Source organism: Aulonocara sp. 'chitande type north' Nkhata Bay, linkage group LG3 (assembly GCF_057382095.1).
Source record: "Aulonocara sp. 'chitande type north' Nkhata Bay isolate Kocher_YH1m ecotype deep benthic linkage group LG3, A_spYH_male_GT1.1, whole genome shotgun sequence".
NCBI lineage: Eukaryota > Metazoa > Chordata > Actinopteri > Cichliformes > Cichlidae > Aulonocara > Aulonocara sp. 'chitande type north' Nkhata Bay.
This window is the reverse complement of record NC_141346.1, coordinates 3,174,015-3,195,324: the sequence shown is the minus strand read 5'-3', so window position 1 is coordinate 3,195,324 and position 21,310 is coordinate 3,174,015. Positions and strand designations below refer to the sequence as shown.

The following is a 21,310-nucleotide window of genomic DNA, read 5'->3' as shown; positions in this document are numbered from 1 at the left end:
ATGCTAACGATGCAGCTTTATTATCACTGGACGCTCGTCAGGCCTCGGACAGAATAGACTGGTCAGATTTATTTAACCTTCTCCCAAGATATGGATTTGGAAATCATTTTCTCAGATGGGTTCAACTTAACCCGTCACATTGGAGTGTTCCACTCATCAGGGCTGCCCGTTATCTCCAATGCTATTCATTCTGACTATGGAACCTCTGGTGATGACACTTACAATGAGAGCTGTACTATTTGGTTTCCAGTTAGGACATCGAGAGCAGAGATTGGCCCTAGGCCCTAGACTGGCTGTCTGTTAGCAAAGTTGCAAAATTAATGCTACAAATGGAGCTATTTAGACGATTTTCTGGCTATAAATGATTCAAACTCCTCCTCCGTCCTATTCCTGAACAAGGATGAAAGGTTATGCAAAGTTTTTATATTGAGTCACGTCCTCTGCCTCCTCCAAAAGAATCCTTTCAGAAGTTAAACGATATCTATAATTGGTTAATTTGGAATAACAAAGGTCCTAGATGAAGACTTGGCTTGTTGTACCTGCCATATGAAAGAGGGGGTTACAATTCTCTGATCTTAAACTGTATCACTGGTCTGCACAGGTGCGCTCAGCCACGCTCTATTCTTCCACTGAGACACCTGCAGCCTGGATAAAAAGTGAACAAAAAACAGTGACAAACCTTCAGTTTGATCTGCATCTATGCTCTGCAAGCTCAAAAAATAAAAAAATAAAATTATATATATATATATATATATATATATATATATATTATTTTATTTTATTTTAAAGTTTCCACTTGACAGAAATGTGTTTTTGTTGGAGATTCCCGAGGTTCGCACGGTGTCATCCTCCTGAAAAGGAAACACCTTGTGGCGTCAGGTGAGCTGCAAAAGGTGCTGTCAGTCACATGACCCTGAGCCTCAGCAGGAAGTCTGACCCCTTCATAATAAAAGCATGTTCTTCACCTGCACTAATCAGGCTGAGAACACGCTGGGCTGGAGTCACGTGATCGACTTGTAGTTCAAACACAGCTGTTTCCTTTCCCGAGTTCTTATCACATCTCCTAAACACATTTCCTCCACCTCACAACGTTTCTATCAAGGAAAAGTGCTTAGGAAAGGAGGTAGGAGACCACTGAGTGTATGTGAACGTGAAGGGCTTTTATTGTGAAATGCAGGGTAGGGAAAAGTTGTTCCGCACATGCGCGGTAGAGATCCTGCGTGAGCAGAGACTAGTCAGTTTAATAAGTTTGATGATTTGTTTAAAATACAGAACAAAAGTAAACAAAGTAGGACGGTAGGGCATCATGGCGGCTTTATGAACGGTAAGAGGCGGGAACACGGGGGCGACGGTCAGAGGGAGGACATCAACAGGAGGAGGACCGGAAGCTGTTTGAAAGCCGTGAGCGGGAGTTTGTCAGCAGGGGGAGAAACCGGCACCCGGAGCGAAGACATGGACCCCCTGCAGGAGCTCCTGGACCGGGTCAAGCCCAGCACCGAGGCGGTGAGTCCCAGACTGACCCTGTTTGCCCGAACTGAGCGATAAATAACAGTCTACGTACACGCACAGCCCTGCGTACGTAGACTGTCTGCGTCATGACGTAGGCAGAGTTCAGTTCAGTTCATTTTTATTTCAAACATTTCAAACATGTGCCTTCACAATCATTACAAAATATCATTCCAGTATTTGTTTGAAAAGGAGTAGGCTGAAGTATTTACTTATTTGTCCCTACCCCTTCAAGTTTTACCTCTCATTCATTTAATTTTTTTTTGTCTTAAATTAAACAAACAACATATGAAACATATGAAGTAAAACAAAACATAACATACATAAATCAAAAACAAGAAATTAGCAAGCCCCACCACAGTATAGTTTCTTTCATATGAAAAATACAGAATGTGTATATTTGCAGATACACAAGTTATGGAAAAACAACAAACCAAAACAAAACAAAAAAGAACCACAACACCATTACCAGCTACATTACCGTCCTGGGTTAACCCCGTTTTCTTCATTCTTATCCTTATTTAAAATTAGGTTTTTATATTTTACTTTAAACTGTTTTATGTTTTGACTGTCTTTCATTTCTTCTGTTAGACTGTTCCATAATTTAACTCCTGCAATTGACATAGTTCTTAAAGTTGTTCTAGCACTTTGTATTTTTAAATTCCATTTCCCTCTTAAGTTATACCCACCTTCTCTTTCTATGAACAATTTACAGATTTCTTTGGGAAGCAATTTATTTCTGACTTTATACATTATTTGCGCTGTTTTAAGCTTCACCAAGTCTTGGAATTTAATAGCTTGCATTTTGACAAAGAGTGCATTTGTATGGTCCCTGTACCCCACATTATTTATTAATCTAATGGCCCTTTTCTGTATTATAGTTATTGTTTGTGTGTTACTTTTGTATGTGTTTCCCCAGACCTCTACACAGTAGCTCATATATGGCAGTAGTTAAAGCACAGTATAAAATGTGCAGTGCTTTCTGATCCAACATATGCTTTGCTTTCCCCAGGACGGCAATGCCCCGTGCCAATTTCCCCCAAACATAAGTAATGTGTGGCTTCCAACAGAGCTCGTGGTCAATGATCACCCCAAGAAATTTTATTTCATTGACTCTTTCTAAATATACATTGTCAACACATATTTCTACTTCGATGTTTTTCTTTTGGTTTCCAAACAACATGAATTTGGTTTTATCTAGATTCAATGATAATTTATTTATATCAAACCACTTCTTTAATATCGTTAATTCCTGTGTGATCATCCCCAAAACCTGTGGCAATTCCTCTCCTGAACACAGTATGTTTGTGTCATCTGCAAATATTACAAACTTTAAAATCTCCGATACTCTGCAGATATCATTTAAGTACATAATAAACATTTTTGGACCCAGTACTGAACCTTGAGGTACTCCACAAGCTATATCCATCAAATTAGATTTATATTCATTTATTTGTACATATTGTTGCCTATTCCCTACATAGCTTTTTAACCATTCCAAAACCACTCCCCTAAACCCGTACTTTTCCAGTTTTTTTAATAGAATTTCATGATTAACAGTATCAAACGCCTTCTTTAGATCTAAGAAAACTCCGAGCGCATACCTCTTATTATCCATACATTCCGTTATCTTTTCCATTAAATCTATCAGTGCCAAAGCTGTTGATCTGTTGCTTCTGAACCCATACTGACTATCTGTCATTAATTCATATTTTTCCACAAAACTGTCAAATCTTTTTATGAAGAGTTGTTCCAGTATCTTAGAGAACTGGGAGAGTATTGACACTGGTCTATAGTTTGTAAAATGATGTCTTTCACCGGTTTTGTAAATGGGAATAACTTTAGCAACTTTCATTTTTTGTGGAAAAACTCCTTTTTGAAACGACAAGTTGAATATATATTTTAATGGTTTTACGATACCATCAATAACTGTCTTTACCGTTACCATATCAATATCATTCCAGTCTGTACTGGTTTTGTTCTTAAGTCCTCTAACTATGTCATAAATCTCTTTCTCTTCCACTGCTCTTAAAAACATTGAGCTACTATTCCTTTCAATATTTTCACCAGTGTTCCTTTCTATTCCATCAACCTTTATTTCTTCTGCCAGTTTTGGCCCTATGTTTACGAAGAATTCATTAAAGCCATTTACTATCTCCTCCATGTTATTAATACTTCTTGTCCCTTCTATAAAGTACCCAGGGTAATCATTATTCCTTGATTCATTTTTGATTATTCTGTTTAATACATTCCATATATCTCTTGTGTTATCTTTATTGTGTTCTAACCTTTTAATGTAATACTCTCTTTTACAGGATCTCATTATATTAGTTAATTTATTTTTGTACGTTTTATACTTCATTTCAGTTTCTATTGTTCTCTCTTTTATGAATTCTCGATATAAGGTATTCTTTTTTTTGCTGGCATTTTGTAGTCCTTTTGTCATCCATGGTCTTCCTGCATAGTTGTGTTTCCTATTGATTTCAATTACTGGGCATTTTTTATCAAGTAATGTGTTAAATGTTCTTAAAAATCCTTCGTAAGCTTTATTAACTTCTGTTTGTTCATATACAATATTCCAATCTTGCTTTAAAAGTTCATTTCTAAGACAATTTAAGGTCTTCTCTGTTCTTATTCTTTTGTAAATAATCTTATGTCCATCGTTGTTCACTTTATAATGGCAATTATACGATGCAAAGACTGGTAAATGGTCACTTATATCATTGATTAACAGCCCACTTTTTATCTTTCCTTCTATTATATTTGTAAATATATTATCTAATAGAGTTGCACAATGAGATGTTATTCTGGTCGGTCTTGTTATCAGTGGAAATAAACCGATGCTGTACATGGAATCAATAAATTCTTCTGTACTCTTATTATGATTTGGATTCAATAAGTCAATATTAAAGTCCCCACAAATAAACATTCTTTTCTGATTTATATTTGTAAATAAGTCCTCCATATTATCCTTAAATATCTCAATCTTAGATCCTGGTGTTCTATATATACAACTGACAATTAGGTTTTTCCTTTTTTCTATACTTATTTCCACTGATAAACATTCCATCACTCCATCAATAACAGTTGTCATTCTTCCCATTCTTTTGTACTTTAGGTTTTTATCAATGTAAAGTGCCACCCCACCTCCTTTCTTGTTGATCCTGTCTACATGAAGGAATTCATATCCATTTATTTTAAAGTCTTCTTCTTTTCCAGGAGTTATCCAGGTCTCCGATATGGCTATCACATTGAATGGCTGTTCAAACTGTTATGTAGTCTTTGATGGATTGAAAGTTTGCATATAAGCTTCGACTATTAAAGTGAACCATTGTTATACCCTGTTCTACCTTGAATTCCTTTTTAAGTTGCTCATTTGTATAATAATTGCATTCATTTGTCTTATTGTTAAAGAAATTACAATCAGGATCTATGTTGCTGTCATACATCAATGTCTTATTTTCAATATCTATATGAGTTGTTAGTTGAAAATTGTCAGACATCTGCGTTGGTTGTGCACTTGGACGGTCACATCATATTTAGCACTGCTTTGCATTTATCAGTTATATTTTTCTAGTTCCGTCATCTCTTTGATGACTAGAACCTTAGCCTGCTCTGGTGTTCCATTTAACTTAATGAATATTTTACAGTCTGACGTCCAAGTTGACTGTATTTTCTTCTGTTTTCTTAATATTCTTGCTCTTCTTGCAATGTCTGCATTTTTCTTGATTAGGTGTTCATTTAAATAAACATTTGTACCTTTTAGCTTTCTTCCTTGCTTGAGCAGTTCTTTTTTCTGTTTTCTATTAACAAAATGAATGATAATGGCAGGAAGAGGATGGCATCCCTCAATATTTTTACTGTCCATTTTGATACCTTTGCTTTTAAAGAAGGCCATTACCTGCTCTTCCAAAGAGCGTAGCTCTTGCTCGGGTGGCTCCCCTCTCTCTGATGCTGCTACCCGTGCGTATGTCTGATGCTTGGTTTCCAGTCCTGTCACTATCACATCATTTACTCTTGAATATTGTTCCAGATCTGACACCCGTCCTTCCAGCATAGCAATCTTCTTGTCCTTTTCCTCGCTCTGCCTTCTTAGTTCTTTAATATCATCCATTAAATTGAGTATCAGTTTTTGTTGTTTGGAAATTGTTGTTATTTCTTCAGACATAAAGTTTAGGGATTTCTTTATGTCCTCCAGTTCCTCCTCATTAACGTTGCTCCTCTTAGGCGGCATCTTAACGGCGTTAAGGCCCGCTGGTTGCGAAGCACCCTTGAGGGTTGCCGAAACCCGGCCTGTCCTGGCAATTAAGAGCAGCAGCCGATCGCTGTTTCGAGCTAATTCTATAGCAGAAATCCACACAGAAAAGAGAATATAAGGATGTGAGCCTGTTCTACATTTATTATTGTGACCTCCGACCTGCTGCTTTGTTTCTTTAGGAGTCCCTGTGGTTAAAGAACATCTTCACCTCCATCTCTGAACACCTGAGTCCTGTGGTGTGTAGCTCCGCCCCCTCCCAGACAGGTGAGTTCCTGTTTGTTTGAAACAGCTGGCTGATAAATCAGCTGTACTTTAAATCCTTAATGACGATGTCCATGTCTTTTATGAAACCAAATACTATTTAAACCATTATTTAAACAGTGAAAGCAGGGCTCACCTGCCCTCACAGGTGTCATCAGAGCAGTCCAGTGTGTAGATGTGAGTGTGGTTCAAAGGTCAGAGCCATGAAGGTGACCGACTGTCAGTGAGGAACAGGGAGGACTAAGAGTCTGAGGATGAAGAGCAGCTGCTTCCTCAGGTGGTCCCACCTGTTCACACACCAGCTCTGGTGTCCACTTCAGGTGTTCTCAGTGGGCGGGGCTTCAGTTGTTTATGTTTGTGTTTACCCTTTAAACTTTGTTTTCCCAGGTAACCACGGTGACCTCAGCCTCTTCGATCTGAGCATGTGTGCGGTGCAGGCGATCCAGCAGCAGATGTGTGTGGCCCACAGCTTACCTGTCAGCTACAGGTAACGCCCGCTGACATCATCGCTGTCGCAGGTCACGTGACCTGGCCTTACCGCTGTCCTCCCGTCTGTCCGCAGGCTGCTGTCCGTCTCCCAGCTCGTCTCCCAGCAGCACCTGGCCTGCGTCAGCAACCTGTCCTGGAGCACCAATCAGCAGAGAGCCTGGGCCAGGGAGGCGGAGCTCGCCGTGCCGGGTCAGAGGGCGCTGCCGAGGGTCAACCTGCTGCTGATTGGCTGTCTGAGAGAAGGCCCTGACGGAGAGTACAGGCTGACGGACGCCAGCGGCAGCGTCATGTGTGAGGTGAGTCAGAGGGGGAGGAGCCTAACCTTAACCCATGGTCCATCAGCTGGTTAGTTCTCAGGAGCTTCTTCACAGCAGCGTCACTAAACCGGATCTGGTCAGAACTGATGGTAACGAGGTCACAACAAACTGCAGGTGTTCATGTGCAACGTGAATGAAATCGAATTCCTCTTTAATTCAGCTCATTCTCTGTGCAGGGACACAAGTGCTGATAGAGTCTGGTCATCACACGCTTCTCTGCTGATGTTTACATCAGCATGAAACAAGCAAACAAGCTCAACAGCTGACTTTCATTTCTGTAACTCAGAAACATCAGGACTTGTTAAATGTGAGCTGTGTTTATATGGATTCACTTAGCTGATCGATAAGTAAGGATGTAAAGACAGAGTCTGTCAGCAAGTGAGTAACTGTGCTGGCACAGACGTGATGACAGCAGAGCTTTATAAAGATGTGGAGCCTCCTCCTCACATAAAGTATACAGATAGCATCACCTGCAGTAACCTGACAGATTACAGTCAGACAGCTGCAGCAGGCTCAGTGTGGTCCTAGCATCACCGCACGGATTAATGACTCACAGTACTTGAAATGTGCAATTCCCTTGTGTTCTTATTGCTATTTATTCTATTCTTCCCTTTTCTATACTCTGTATTTGTATATGTGTATATTTCTGCTCACCTTCTGTAACTTCTGTCGGTGCTGGGCTGTTGGAAACCGAATTTCCTGGAGGAACGCAGCCGAGGGATCAATAAAGTTTCATCTAATCAGATCAGATCAGATTAGATTAGATCAGATTAGATCTAATCTAATCTGATCTAATCTAATCTGATCTACTGCAGCTATAAAACAAACGGCATCACTGCAGATCAGAGCTGATGAAGCTGTCATCATCAGTACAGGCTTCCAGCATCCACCCAGGACACACTCCGCCACTCTCTCACCCGCGTCTCTCTCTCGCCCTCATCCAGTGCCTGTCTCTCTCGCCCCGGTGGCTCGATCGTCCCGTTTTCCTCCCTCACTGGAACTACATCCCCCACAATGCATCGGGCCAGGAAGAGGCCGCAGGCTTCTTGGAGCTGATTGGCTCCCCTGTCCTGTTGTGTCCTGGTGCTGAGCAGGGATTGGCTGCTGCTCCTGGAAGGGTGGAGCTAAGCGGAGCGGTGGGAGTCGGAGAGGCCGGCAGGCTGCTGAGGCACAGGTGGGTCACATGACCTCTGAACTGCAGCGGAGTTTCTGAGCAGTGTGTGTGACAGATGTGTGTGTGTGTGCTCCAGGGTCAAAGGTCAGCGGCTGAGCGTGTTCGGAGAGGTGGGCTCAGTCTGCCCTCTGCTGGCCGTGGCAGGAACGACCTTCTTTTGCTTCACGCTGACGGATGAGTCGCGCTCGCTGCCCGTGCTCGTACAGGTACCAGCTCTCTGAGGATGATGATGGTGAGGAGGGACGATGAAGCTCAGTGTGTGTGTGTGTGTGCAGGACAGCAGCCGGCTCAGCTGGATCCAGCGTGTGTGTGTCGGGCAGAGCGTGTGTGTGACAGCTCTACGTGTGTGTGCGCTACGAGGCTGGAGAGGAAACAACATCCTGTGTGTGACGAAGCGCTCCGAGCTGCACGCCGACTACACGCACACACAGGAACACACACAGGAACACACACACTCTGAGTCCCTGCTGTCACAGCCTGCTGAGGACGACTGTGAGGAGGCGGAGCATGAGGAGGTGGAGCTGGACCAATCAGCTGTGAGGATAAAGCAATCCAAAGTCATCAGCTACCAGGTGAGAGTGCTGTGAGCTCTGATTGGCTACCACAGGTTTGTACCTGTGTGCTGATTACTAAGCCTCCTCTGCTGTGATAGGGCACGGTGACTGAGGTTGTGAGTGAGGGGGCGGGGCTCTACGTGCTGGATGGGAAGGTGGGTCTGTGCGTGGCCTATCAGCCGGCGGCGAAGAGGAAGCTGAGGGCGGGAGACAGAGTGGAGGTGAGTCACATGATGTGACATCATCATGCCCGTTTGTGTTCGTGGCAGCCACGACTAATAAAGTTTGATGGTTCCTCCTCCTGCAGTTGCATCACGCCCACTTCCTGTACCGGCCCTGCCCGGACTTCCCTCCCAGCATGCTTTGCACCTGCCTGCGCTCCAGCCTGAGGGTGACGGCCTTCAGCAGGGCGGGAGGCTCGCCACCCGACAACCGCTGCCCGGGAGATGGGGCGTTACCACGGTTACTGCTGCAGAGAAACACAGATGTGTCCGATTACCTGTGGACCTGTCACCTAAGCTCGCAGCTGGCACACAGGTGAGGCTCCACCCACCACCACCTGTCCACAGTCAGAGACAGCAGAGCCTAACCTTTGTCCTCCTGTCCTCCGCTGGCTCTGGCTTGTTTCCTGGTCCTGGTTCTGGTCTTGGTCCTCAGTCTGGTCCAAGGTGTGTGGAGGCAGCAGTGTGTGTGCTTGCTGTCCTGGAGGCTGATGGAGACTCTGAGCAGAGCTGGAGGACGAGGACGCAGAGACATCTACGCTGAGATGCTGGACGAGCCTCACACCTGTCCTGTGACGCAGGTAGGTCCCACTCTCACCTGTCTTCCTTACAGGTGAGTGTGGAGCATGCTCAGTGTGCTCTGTGTCCCTGCAGTACAGCGTGTCCTCGGCGGTCCGGCAGTACCTCGGTGTGTCGGAGCTCCTGGAGTCCCTGCAGACTGGCTGCTGGTCTTCGGCCCCTCTGAGCTCTCTGCTGCCCCCTGATGGCTCCAACCTGACCTCCGCCCAGATCAACGGGTTCCTGTCCTGGTCTTGCAGGACTCTGTCCTCCGAGCCTCGGGGTGGAGACGCTGTCAGGTAAGGTGACAGCAGCTCCCACATGAAGTCTTGTGATTACGTACCAATGGTTTTTGCCGGTTTGTGTGTCAGGCAGCGCCCCCTGCTGCTGGTCGGCGTGCTGGAGCTGCCGTCACAGACGTCTGAGTTCAAACACTCGATGCAGCTCAGAGACGCCGCGGGAGCTGCAGCCTGCGTGCTGACGGAGAGCAGCGAGGAGGAGGAGGGAGCGCAGAGGGCGGTCTTTAACAGCGCCTGGATCGGTACAATGCACGCACACAGACACACACACAGGGACACACAGCTTTATTCTTTAATGTGTGTGTGTGTGTGTGTGCTGCAGGTTGTCTGGTGGGTGTGGTGCAGTTCACCATGGTGACAGAGAGATTCCTCCAATCAGATTTCCCCTCCTACCAACACCTGGACCAGGACAGGTTCATCACACACAAACACTGCAGGTACACACACACACAACCTGCAGCATGCTGACTGCTCATTGGTCCACTCTGTGATGTAGGAGGGCGTCTGATTGGTTCAGGGAGTGAGCTTCCTTCCTGGTTGTAAACATTATGAGTTAAATAAAGCTGGGTTCAATTCACAGGGTTTACCTGCAGTTCTCTCTGGACCACCTGCACATCCTGAGTCCATCTGTTGCCATGGAGACACACCTGAGACACAAGGGGGAGGAGCCAGGAGGGGATGTCACTGCCAGGAAGCAGACAGTAGAAGAAGAAGAAGAGACTGCTGGGAGTAAGAGGAGGAGAAGAGAAGAAGAAGCCAAGTCCGGCAACCCCTGGCCCTGTGTCTCCATGGTGATCAGGGTGGAGCAGAAGGAGGGTGTGTCCTGGAGGAATACAGGGGCGGAGGCAGAGGATCAGGAGGCAGGGCTGAGACTGTGCTTCTCAGTGAAAGCTGCTGTGATTGGTCCAGTGGTCAGCTGGAGGCGGGACCCAAAGAATGAGCCAATGACAGAGAAAGAAAGTGAACAAAAGCAGGAGAGACAGGTGAGAGACGCACCTGTGTGTGTTTCCCTGAGCTCACCTGGATACACAGTTACGTGTGTGTGTGTGCGTGTCTGTGTGTGTGTGTGTGTGTGTGTGTGCAGGTGGTGCTGGCGTTCTCAGGTGTGTGTACGCGGTGGTTTCCTGTCCTCCAGCCTGGATGTTTCTACAGACTCATCGCCGCTAACACTCAGGTATCAACCCAGCTTTGATGATGTCACTAAGGGGCGTGGCCAGAGGTTGGCCTCATCGGTCTCTGCTCTCTGATATTAGACACATGAACACGTTTTTCAGCTTTAACTGTAGTTGTTCACACACTGAGGTTAATTATGGAGTTCCACAGGGTTCAGTGCTTGGACCAGTTCTGTTTACATTATACATGCTTCCCTTAGGCAGCATCATCAAAACACAGCTTACACTTTTACTGCTATGCAGATGACTCCCACCATTCCTGTTTGTGGGGAGTTGATCTGACCTGAATCCTTGCAGCTGATTGGCCCATGTGTCTGTCAATCAGGATCCCAGTGTTCTGATTGGCTGTGGAGTTTCTGAGCGCAGTGGGGTGGATCTCCACGCTGAGTCGACCCTACAAGTCAGACGTGGTTGGAGATTCCACACTCTGACACGCCCACTGCTGCTGCCCACCTGCAGACAGGTAACACTCGGTTTGCTCCCCGTCTTCCTCCAGGACCCTTAAACTTTTTTTTTAGAGATTGACAGACCATGTGACTTTCACGCATTGCATTGTGGGTACAAGTGGCAACAAAATCAAAACACTGCATTAAGCGCTAGCATTTCCGGCACTTTGGGGTCCTTCGGGACTAAGTAAAGAATACAAATACAGGCCATTTACCGTTTATTTAGCTGTTGTTAAATATTTTATCTCCTGTACAGGCCAACACAATCTGTTTGTCGTTTCAGGTTGTAGTGTTACACAACATTTTCAGATCTAATATAAATAAAATGAGTGTTTCGTAATTCATTCAATTTATTGTCTTTATTTATAACTGGCATCATTGTTTCATTCTATTATAGAATCTTACAAGAAAGAAGCAACATTGTAAAAATCCATCATTATTAGCTGCTTCCTGAAAAACAAATCAACAATGCAAAGAAAAAAAACTTTGCTAACAACAAACTGGAAAACAGTTATTCATCACTTGCTTGCTTCAGTACAACCCTTGGGCACATATATGCGGACGTTTCGTGGCTGTTTCGATATCGCTCTCTCTCTTAACCAATCAGATCTGGCTGTGGTAGCAGCTTTAAACTCGGTATGACCCAGGCTGATAGAGGGGCCAGTCTGGATCACATTCCTGCATTTTGTTTCTGGTTTTCCTACAAAACACAACAAAGATTAGCCCGCAAAGCCACAGTGAACAAAGCAGCATAGCAACGAATTCAATTCAAATCAATATAAGACTTATTTGTAACCTACATCAACAATCATGTTGTGATAAATTACGTAATAACTCCAACAGAAGACTTAATAATACAACACAGTTAATAATACAGCAGCTTCTTGGCATTTTTGTGTTTCTTTTTATTACTGTGTGACTGTTTTCGTGTGAAAGCCTGCGTGCGCTAGTACCGCTTGCCACTCGTTCCCACAATCCTTTGCGGTTTTACCCCTGAATGACGTCATATTTTTAATGTCTGTGTTTTCAGGCCGTCCCACCCACAGTCTTGTCCGTCTCAGAGGTCTTAGACTGCAGGTAAACTGCTCGTCCCTCACTGAGTCGCCCCCTGTGGCCATCCGAGGAACTGCAGCTGCAGCCTACTTTAAACTCTTACTGGTGTGTGTGTGTGTGTGTGTGTGTGTGTGTGTGTGTGTGTGTGTGTGTGTGTGTGTGTTTCAGCTCAGAGCTGGTGTGTTTTCAGGGTGTGGTGTCTGAAAGGATCAGTGTGAACAACAGGACCGCCCACTCTGGACACACACACTCAGGTACAAACACACAGGTGGTTTGTGTATCAGGCTTTTCTGCTGTGAAGTTGTAACATGGGGGTCTATGGGGGCGACTCACTGCTGCCTCTGCTGGACACTAGAGGAACTGCAGGCATCAGTGCTTCAGGTCTGAGTCTCAGGTCTGACTGTTAGCTGAATGTGTGTGTGCAGGTGTGCGTCTCACTCTTTGTGACCAAGCTGGGAGGAGTCTGCAGGTGTACCTGGACTTAAGCCACACCCCCTACCCACCTGGCCTGTTGCCAGGTAACACTCTGCTGTTGTCTGGTTTCCAGAGGAGGCTGTCCAGGTGAGACACACATAGACAGGCTTATAAAAGTTTGGACTCTTTATTTGGACTCATTTCCAACAATGTCAGCCCCAATAAAGTTCTGGATCATCTTGCATCAATAGGCTGCTGGTTTTCTTTACTGGTTTCAGGTGTTACCAGCAAAATAGTTGTTTGATCATCTGGAAATGTACCCAGATTTATTTATTTAGACAGAGATCTTGACCCCCCCAATGTTCAATACAAAGTCACGCCCATGGTTACGTACCTGTGCGGTTTACCTGTGTGTGTGTTTCAGGACAGGAAGTGTGTAGTGCACGTACTTACCTGTCAGCTCCATAACTGTGGTCTCCCTGGGAGACACCAGGTAAGTTTACAGGTAAAGTCTGGTTCACGTGTTTGTCGTGCTGTTGTTTATTTGTTTGTTTGGTTTCTATCAGCTCGGCCCAGCCTCCTCCTCCTGCTCCCATCATGCACCTGGGTGAGTGGGCTCTGAGCAGCAAGCAGAGGTGCGCTGTGGGACAGGTCAAAGGTCACGTGGTGTGTTTCCTGTTCCTGCAACTGCAGTGGAGCTGCTCGCTGTGTGGCAGCGTGTACACACAGGTACTGCATAAAATACACACAGTGTGTACAGGATGTGTTTAGTGTCAGTTTCTCGGGTGCAGTGAAAGTACTCAGAGTGCTTCATGTGTTGTTAGCGTGTTGGTGGCGTGTTAGTGTTGGTGCAGTAAGTAAAGTGTCGTTTTGGAGGAAACTGCTCACGATTTCAGGTGTGTGTGTTTACCTGTTGCTCTCTCTCTCTCAGGGCTGCAGCAGCTCTCAGTGTCACTCGACCTCGTCAGTGTTTCAGTCCAAAGCAAAGTAAGAGCAGCTTCCTGTTGAGCTCACCTGCTGATACGTGTTAATCACCTGGATGAGTCAGGTGACAGTCACATGATCAAACCATGTGGCTCTGCTCTTCGATCAGGCTGGTGATCGATGACGGGACAGGTGAGGCTCACGTCTGGTTCTCAGCTGCTCTGGTTCCTGCTCTGCTGGGATTGGCTGATGCTCAGTGGGAGGGGCTTCAGAGAGCTCTCAGGGTCAGAGGTCACATCAGAGTCTTCCCTCGTGGGCAGAGCCAGGTCAGTAGCACCTGTCAGGTGTATATGTTAACCTGTCACAGGTGAGTCACGTGCTCATCGTCGTCTTTAAACTTTATTTTGTCTTTAAAATTTAAGATGAGGCTTTAACTGTGAAAGGGCACATCCTGTTTGCATCCTGGTAACAGCTCCGTCTGCTCACACCTTACTGCTGAACTGGTTTGGGGGCGTGGCCACTTCCACCTTTAAAAGTCTGTAGGTGTGACGGACCCACGCTGGGCTCACGTGAACAGGAGGGAGGGGCCTTACAGCCGTGTGTTTCAGCGAGACTCAGGTCGTGCCCCTGACTCCACCCACTCGACCTGATGAAGCAGCAGGTGGTGTAGTTCTGAGGGTAATCGGGGCTGACTGTGAATGCCACACCTCCCACATGGAGGGTGGAGACCACAGGGGAGGGGCAGGACAGCGAGAGGCATTTAGGACTCGGGTCACACCAGGAGAACCCACAGGGCCCCTCCACCCACAGGTGGAGCTGTGTTAAAAGACTGAAACGTCCTGTGGTCAGAGGAGGTGAAACGAGAAGAAGATGCAGCTACAACCCAAAGAACAGCGTCCACACAGTGAAGCACGGTGGGGACGCTGTGGGGGGGCCACCACAGAGAGAAACAGGCGTCCTGCAGGACGTTTCCACAGGGCCGAGCCGTGAGTCTGCAGAGACATAACCTCTGTGTCTGTCTCAGGTGTGTGACGGGGACGCTGACGACTTCCTCCTCCACTTCCTGTTGTGTCTGTGCAGCAGCGATGTCATGATTCGGCCGCTCAGCCTCACCTGCAGGAAACACACCAACCAGAGACCAGAAGGTAACCCCACCCTCACACACCACCCTCACCACCCTGACTGCAACCTTCAGAGTCGTGTGTGTGTGTTTCAGAGGTGAGGAGGTTCACTCGAGGAGACAGAGAGTTCCTGACCAGACTGGCTCCTCCCCTTCAGCTCACCTGTCTGCACCTCCACCCTGACTGAGCTCCACCTGCTTCGTTCTGACTTCATCTGTTCTACGTGTTCGTACAAATAAAACTTTATAGTTCCTCCTCCTGTCACACGGTATCTCACCTTCACTGACCCTGACGCTGGTGATCAGGGTCAGAGGTCACACGAAGCTCTCTGGGTTTAACAGGTCATGTGACCCTTCTACAGGAAGTGATCCCTGTGAGTGGCGCCCACATCGGAGACGTTCTCAGATGGTGATTCATGAAACCTAATTGGTAAAACTAAACACTGAACGTGTTTCGGTTTGTTTACAGAGGTCAGACGGTGAAAGCTTCAGCCTGACCAGGAAACAATCAGTCCTCTTTAAATCACACTTACTTTAAATGAATTCCTCCTCACCTTCATGTGTTTTGTATTATTGCATCTTATACTGAAAGAGTTCATCCATCGACACATTTGAATCCTGCAACATTTCACCGTGTCAGTTTGTCATGAATTGGACTATTTTAGGATTTCAGTTCATCTTTCCAATAAAGCTGGCAGCTCTGAAACAGCTGTTCTCTCTGAGGCTGTTTTGCATGTAAATAAAAGTGAAATAATTAAATGTTCTGTGAACAGACCGTCCAGTGGAGCTCCTCAGGGCTCTGTGCTTTCACCACTTTGTTTTCTATGCTAATGAGTGTCAGAGCACGTCAGCATCAGTCCTTCAACATGGTCACAGCCTCTGATGAAGGTGTTCAAATGTGGCTTTTAATCCAGGTTTACACTTAAACAGTCTCCATGAAACGGGCCTCTGCCCTCATTCATCCTGGAGATCACTCGTCTAAACCAACCAACATAAAGAACGTGATGTTTTCAAAGCGAACACGTACACACAGTTGTTATGGAGACGATTAAATGTAGGAGCGATGATTCGTGAAATCCTACATGTGTGTTCTAACATGCTTTAATGATGGCACGAGCTGACAATGAATAACATAAAGTTAATAGTTAATCTGCAACAAAACTTTGTCACCGCTTCAGTTTTTGGTCTTTTCCACATACGGTTGTTGTTGTCATGGAAACAGAAACCAATCGGGCCTTGGACGGACGTCGGAGTTCTTAACAGCAGCTCGTTGTTCATTCTGATGTTGTTTTTTAATTATATTTTATATTTAATATCATATATTGGCCTTTTTCAGCTTTATCTGAAGGGCCACAGGTCAGACTCCAGCTGGGCCTGCCGCTCTCAGCCTCACTCTGAGGAAGCCCACAGTCTCTCACAGTGGAAACTACACCGGGGGACCCCATCCTTGGGGTGGACCCATTTTTGTTGTAGCGTGTTTTGGGGTTTAAAAGCCACAGAGACGCGGTGCTTAGAAAAAATGCATTTCAGCTGTGCTGATGCTCCTGACACGTTGGAACGTTGGGTTGTGTTGCGTGGTTGAGAGGAGGCGGCAAAACACCTAGCAGGCTAGTCGGAAGAACACACACCCACGCTGGTATCGGTAATCCACGGTGGTTCTTTAATACGCCTTCTTCAACAACCATATAAAAGCCCGGCTGAACGGCTGCGGCTCAACAGCATAACGCCCAGCGTTCATACAACCCAAGCGTTGCAAACAAAACAAGAAGAAAACATAAATCCGTCCCTCGTTAAGCAGAAGCGTGCAGGCACGTGTCCTCATAATCCCAGAGAGAGAGAGCAGCGGCACAAACTGATGACACCATCAACCCTCGACTTGGGTGTCTTAAAGGGACACCACACCATAGTGGCTGTCACAACGTATAAGACTGGGGAAACCTGCATTCAGCTGGACCTGAAAAACACTATGTCCAGATAAACACAATCAACTTTTGGAGAAAAATAAAAGATTCTTCATCAGACTAACAACTAAAAACATGACACTTACCTTAACAGTATGGGCTACATCAAATATATTCAAGACCGACAACAACACTTCTCACTGCTGCTAATTTTAACAAAACTAAACAAAAAGTAGAAAAAGGCAATTCACCAAGTCTTGAAAAGTAAAACTGAAAAATAGAAACACAGAATAAAATATCCATCCAGATCTTTACCACCAACAACATAAAATCTATCTTGATTAAATGGCCTAATTCTCCAATAAATGAGCAATAATAAAGTAAGAAAAAATAAGACATTCAATTTATGGACGCTCAAATTAACAGAGCGACATTAAACGCACCTCATTGCCTGCCGTAGCGTTCTTCGCAGCTGCACTTCACCTCAAAGGTCGGTTAATACATCGGATTGAACTTAACCAAAGTCCAATTAAAGGAAAATAAATGTTTCTAACAAATACAATGAAGAAGATTAAAATAATTCACTGTCAGTTACTGTCGCTGTGAGTTTGACGAGGTCAGCTGCTTCATTTGGTTCTGCCTAAAGTTCTCTCAGTGATCCAGTGTTTATATGATAAGATACGTGTTTAATGCAGAGAGTTGGAATTACAAGTTGGTAAGAAGCTTTTTAACAAAGGTTTGATTTAAGCTTTAAGTTCAAAGGTGAAAGAAATTTCACCTTTGATGAAGGAAGATCAAGGCTAACAAGGACATAGGTCAAAGGTCAAAATAAGGTAAGGTGAGAAAATATAATAGATATATATAATCAATCAATAAGGTGAAAATATCAGATAAAAGGGTTTTTTGGTTATAAGGAATAAAGAGGTCAAAGGTCAAAACAAGAGACACTGGTAGAGACCTCAAATCATTGTTACTGAAGAAGGAGGAGTTCTTTAACAGTACGACATTGATAGAGTTTGTTTGTGTGTTTGAGAGTTCAGACTGAAAGGGAGCGCACAATCGTGTGTGTGTCTGCAGCTGTTGTGTTGTTGCTGCATCGTTGCCTCAGGGGGAAAGTTGTGTGTGTGTTATGCAGACTAGCAGAGACTGCAGCTGTCAGCAGCCACACACACTTTCTATTCTTCAAATCAAATCACAGTGAAACATGTTCACTGACAGCTCAGCTTCAGCATCGTCTTCATGCTGTGACTGCAGCCGTTCAACTCTGTTTGTCTTTAACCCAAATCATCACAACATGCAAATATAATCATCAAAATGATGTGACTGGAAGGATGCAGCAGTCTGTGCTCCACCTTTCTCCTCCACGCCTGCAGGTGGAGAACATGGATGCATGAATCTCTACAGAGTTCTTTGAATATTATCCGTCTCATCAGTTTTCAGTGAACAAAACTCCTCACAGAGCCAAAATAAGCAGTTTGTATCCAACATAACTCAGCTGGACTCTGATGCTCCGTATAACAGCCACACATGAGTCTGGATTCACTCAAAGCATTGAACAAACTTTATTGGAAATGAAGCTTTTGGACATTTGTTCTCTGATATTTGCTCTTCAGCTCGAGTCTCCATCAGTGGGAACATTTCCTGATTCAACTTTTCTTCTGTTCAAATCAAACTCCATGAGAATCAAAGTGTGAATCAGAGTCCTGATGATCAGATTCTATAGAAACATGGAGACTGTAGAGGATTTACACTCAACATGTTCATTTGTTCCCTTCAAGAAAAATCAATCATGCATCCAATTAAATCAGTCGTTGATCAGTTTGATTGACAGGACAGATGATCAGAGGTGCAGAGTTTTTACCTCCATAATTCAGACTGGGACTGAAGAATGGGTGGAGTTTGTGAGTGAAGGAGCAGCCAGTAAAGGAGTAGATCAGAGCTGCAGCACCTACATCATAAAAGGAGACCAGACCCTCCTCATAATCCACAAACACCCCCACCTTCTCAGGACCAGGATGGAGACAGAGACGGACTGAAGGACCAGCACGAGCTCTGTACTCATTTCCATTTCTCAGCATCACAGTCCAGAAACCATACTGAGGTCTCACTGTGATTTTTCCCTTCCTGTTGATCGACTCTGTGGCCACTCCTAAATCCCACTCAGTCTTTCCTTTAACCTGAACCTCAAAGTAAAATCTGCCTGAAGAGAAACTCTGCTCTCCTAAAACAATACCATAGTAAGAAAATCTCTCTGGGTTGTCTGGAAGTTTCTTCCTCACATCACTATGATAAACTTGTTTTCCATCATCAGACAGGATGAGTTTAGGATGAGCTGTATCAGGATCCAGAGTCACATCCACCTCATGCTGCTGCACCCTCTGCAGCTCAGCCTCTAACAGCTTCTTCTTCATGAGTTTCCTGATTGTCTCCTCCAGCTGAGCCACAGCTCTCCCCACAGTCCCCTCATATGATGGTGGATGAACTCTGACCTCTGTCCAGTCCTTGCTGGGTGGAGCAGCTTTCAGGGAGGAGAAGCTTTGGAGGAGGTGGAGGTGGTCTTCAGAGCGTGAGAGCTGCTCCACCTCAGAGCTTCTCTCCATCAGCTCAGAGATTTCCTGTTCCAGATCTTTGATGAGACCTTCAGCCTGTTTCTCTGTAGCTTCCTGTTTGTCTTCGATCTCCTTTATGAACTTTTTCAGGCGTCTCTCAACAGACTCCATCAGAGCCGTGAGGACCTGAACACCTTCTGCTTTCTGTCTGTCTGCAGCATCTTTACTCATCTTCACCGACTCTGTGATCTCCTGAATCTTCAGTCGTCTCTTCTGGATCATCTGCTGAATCTCAGCCTCTGTCTTCTCCAGCTCTGCCTTCTTTCCTTCATATTCTTCTCTCAGAGGAACAAACTCGTGGTTCTTGTGGTCTAAAACAGAGCAGAGCACGCAGACACATGTCTGGTCGGTCTTACAGAACAGCTCCAGGAGTTTATCGTGCTTCGTGCACATCCTGCCTTCCAGGTTCTCCACAGCATCAACCAGCTGATGTCTTTTCAGGCCTTTCAGTGTCAGATGAGGCTCCAGGTGAGTCTGACAGTAGGAGGTCAGACACACCAGGCAGGACTTCAGGGCCTTCAGTCTGGTTCCAGTGCAGACGTCACAGGGAACTTCTCCTGGTTTGGCAGCTTGTTGCTCTGAGCTGCTGCTGCTGGCTTTCTGCTGAGCTTCACGTCTGAACTGAGCAACCATCTCAGAGATGAAGGTGTTGACCCTCAGCTGAGGTCGAGTGTAGAAAGTCTCTTTACACATGGGACACTGACAGCTCTGATTCATGTCCCAGTGTTGACTGATGCAGGTTTTGCAGAAGTTGTGTCCACATGGTGTAGAGACTGGATCAGTGAACACATCCAGACAGATGGAGCACAGAAACTGATCTTCAGATCGCAGATTGCTGGCAGCAGACATGTCTGCACTCTGAGGGAGAAAGAAGAGAAACATTTGATTCAAAATTCACTTTAAATTTCATTTTACAAAGAGAGAAACAAGCGTCAGTAGTCTGAGGAGCTTGGAGAGAAAAGCGTCTGGACTTATTTGAGTTTCTTGAAGACGTTTCATCAGAGAAGCTTCTTCAGTTCTCAGAGTAACTGGTGGAGACCCAGCAACACACTCAGACACAAACTGGTTCATCCAAACACAAACCTAACATCGTAGTGTCTGCTGTACAGTGCAGCGTCCAGATGGACAGGATCAACGTTTGGGGATGAAGATAAATACAGTCGTTACAAAGATGTGAAATTGTTTCTCTGTTTTACAGAAGGTCCAAGATTCATCCAGATCATTTGTATACTTGAATAAATCAGTTTGTTGGATATTTTCCATCAATCACTGTGAAGTAAACTTCGACCTTGTTGGTGACTGAATACTTCTTATTGTACGTCCAGATCAACGAGCCATTAATATTAAACAGTGACTGTTCCAGTAGAGCTGACAGTGAGGAGGACGATGAATCACAAACCTCAGAAATGTGTTATTAACTGTTGATCCAGTATTTTAATGGCATTGATGAGAACATGTTTATTCAGAGGTGTCTGTATATTTGGTCCATTTGTGCGTCAGTAAAAACTGTCCTGTTTTCTCTCACAGATACTGGAACATCCTCACAAACTCAGGATGTGGAAGAAGATGAACTTTTCCAGTCACTCGCTGGGATACATCATTCATGTTATTCTGGATCCTCAGAAAACATTGATTTATTTTTGTGTTTCACATATTTGTTTGTCCAAATCAAAGATTGATGTTAGTAGAGAAGAAGCCACCATGATAAAGCCTGTGTGTGAAAACGAGATCAGTGGATTTGATCAAAATCCCATTTAAGGAGGAATTCTGTCCTCCAGTTTGTTTAAATAAGCTTTGGGATTAAACAGCATCATCTATGTTTGTGTCTGATGACATGTTTGATCCAGGTCAGCTTGAATATCACAGCTGATGTGTGGAACTCTGACATGTTTAAAGCCTGATTATCAGGATGATTCAAACACATCTGTCTAAATAATGAGATTCATGTTTCCACACAAAGTTATAAAGTGCAGCATCGACTGTTTTCTGAATGATTGAGGATCATCTGTGACTCTTACAGGATACACTAAGTCA

The 21,310-nt window shown here is 45.0% G+C and overlaps 2 protein-coding genes and 1 pseudogene across 3 annotated transcripts; 1 reads left to right on the top strand and 2 right to left on the bottom strand.

Annotated features, from left to right (window-relative positions):
• Positions 1-1,170: 1,170 nt before the first annotated feature.
• Positions 1,171-15,541, top strand: LOC147333514 (CST complex subunit CTC1-like; annotated as a pseudogene). Its single transcript, XR_015125598.1, has 25 exons — positions 1,171-1,503; positions 5,944-6,028; positions 6,413-6,512; positions 6,588-6,810; positions 7,776-8,005; positions 8,082-8,211; positions 8,281-8,577; positions 8,658-8,780; positions 8,867-9,096; positions 9,217-9,361; positions 9,435-9,637; positions 9,710-9,879; positions 9,960-10,074; positions 10,218-10,620; positions 10,722-10,811; positions 11,135-11,272; positions 12,286-12,332; positions 12,477-12,562; positions 12,734-12,869; positions 13,147-13,215; positions 13,289-13,451; positions 13,654-13,709; positions 13,816-13,972; positions 14,671-14,791; positions 14,863-15,541. The product of XR_015125598.1 is annotated as a CST complex subunit CTC1-like (transcript).
• LOC147333515 (uncharacterized) lies at positions 3,904-5,740 on the bottom strand. Its single transcript, XM_086268230.1, has one exon. The coding sequence runs from the start codon at positions 5,738-5,740 to the stop codon at positions 5,066-5,068; it is 675 nt and encodes a 224-aa protein (XP_086124356.1). The 3' UTR covers positions 3,904-5,065.
• On the bottom strand, positions 11,509-20,227 carry LOC147333513 (E3 ubiquitin-protein ligase TRIM21-like). The gene has a single exon (XM_086268204.1). The coding sequence runs from the start codon at positions 20,156-20,158 to the stop codon at positions 18,467-18,469; it is 1,692 nt and encodes a 563-aa protein (XP_086124330.1). The 5' UTR covers positions 20,159-20,227; the 3' UTR covers positions 11,509-18,466.
• Positions 20,228-21,310: the final 1,083 nt, after the last annotated feature.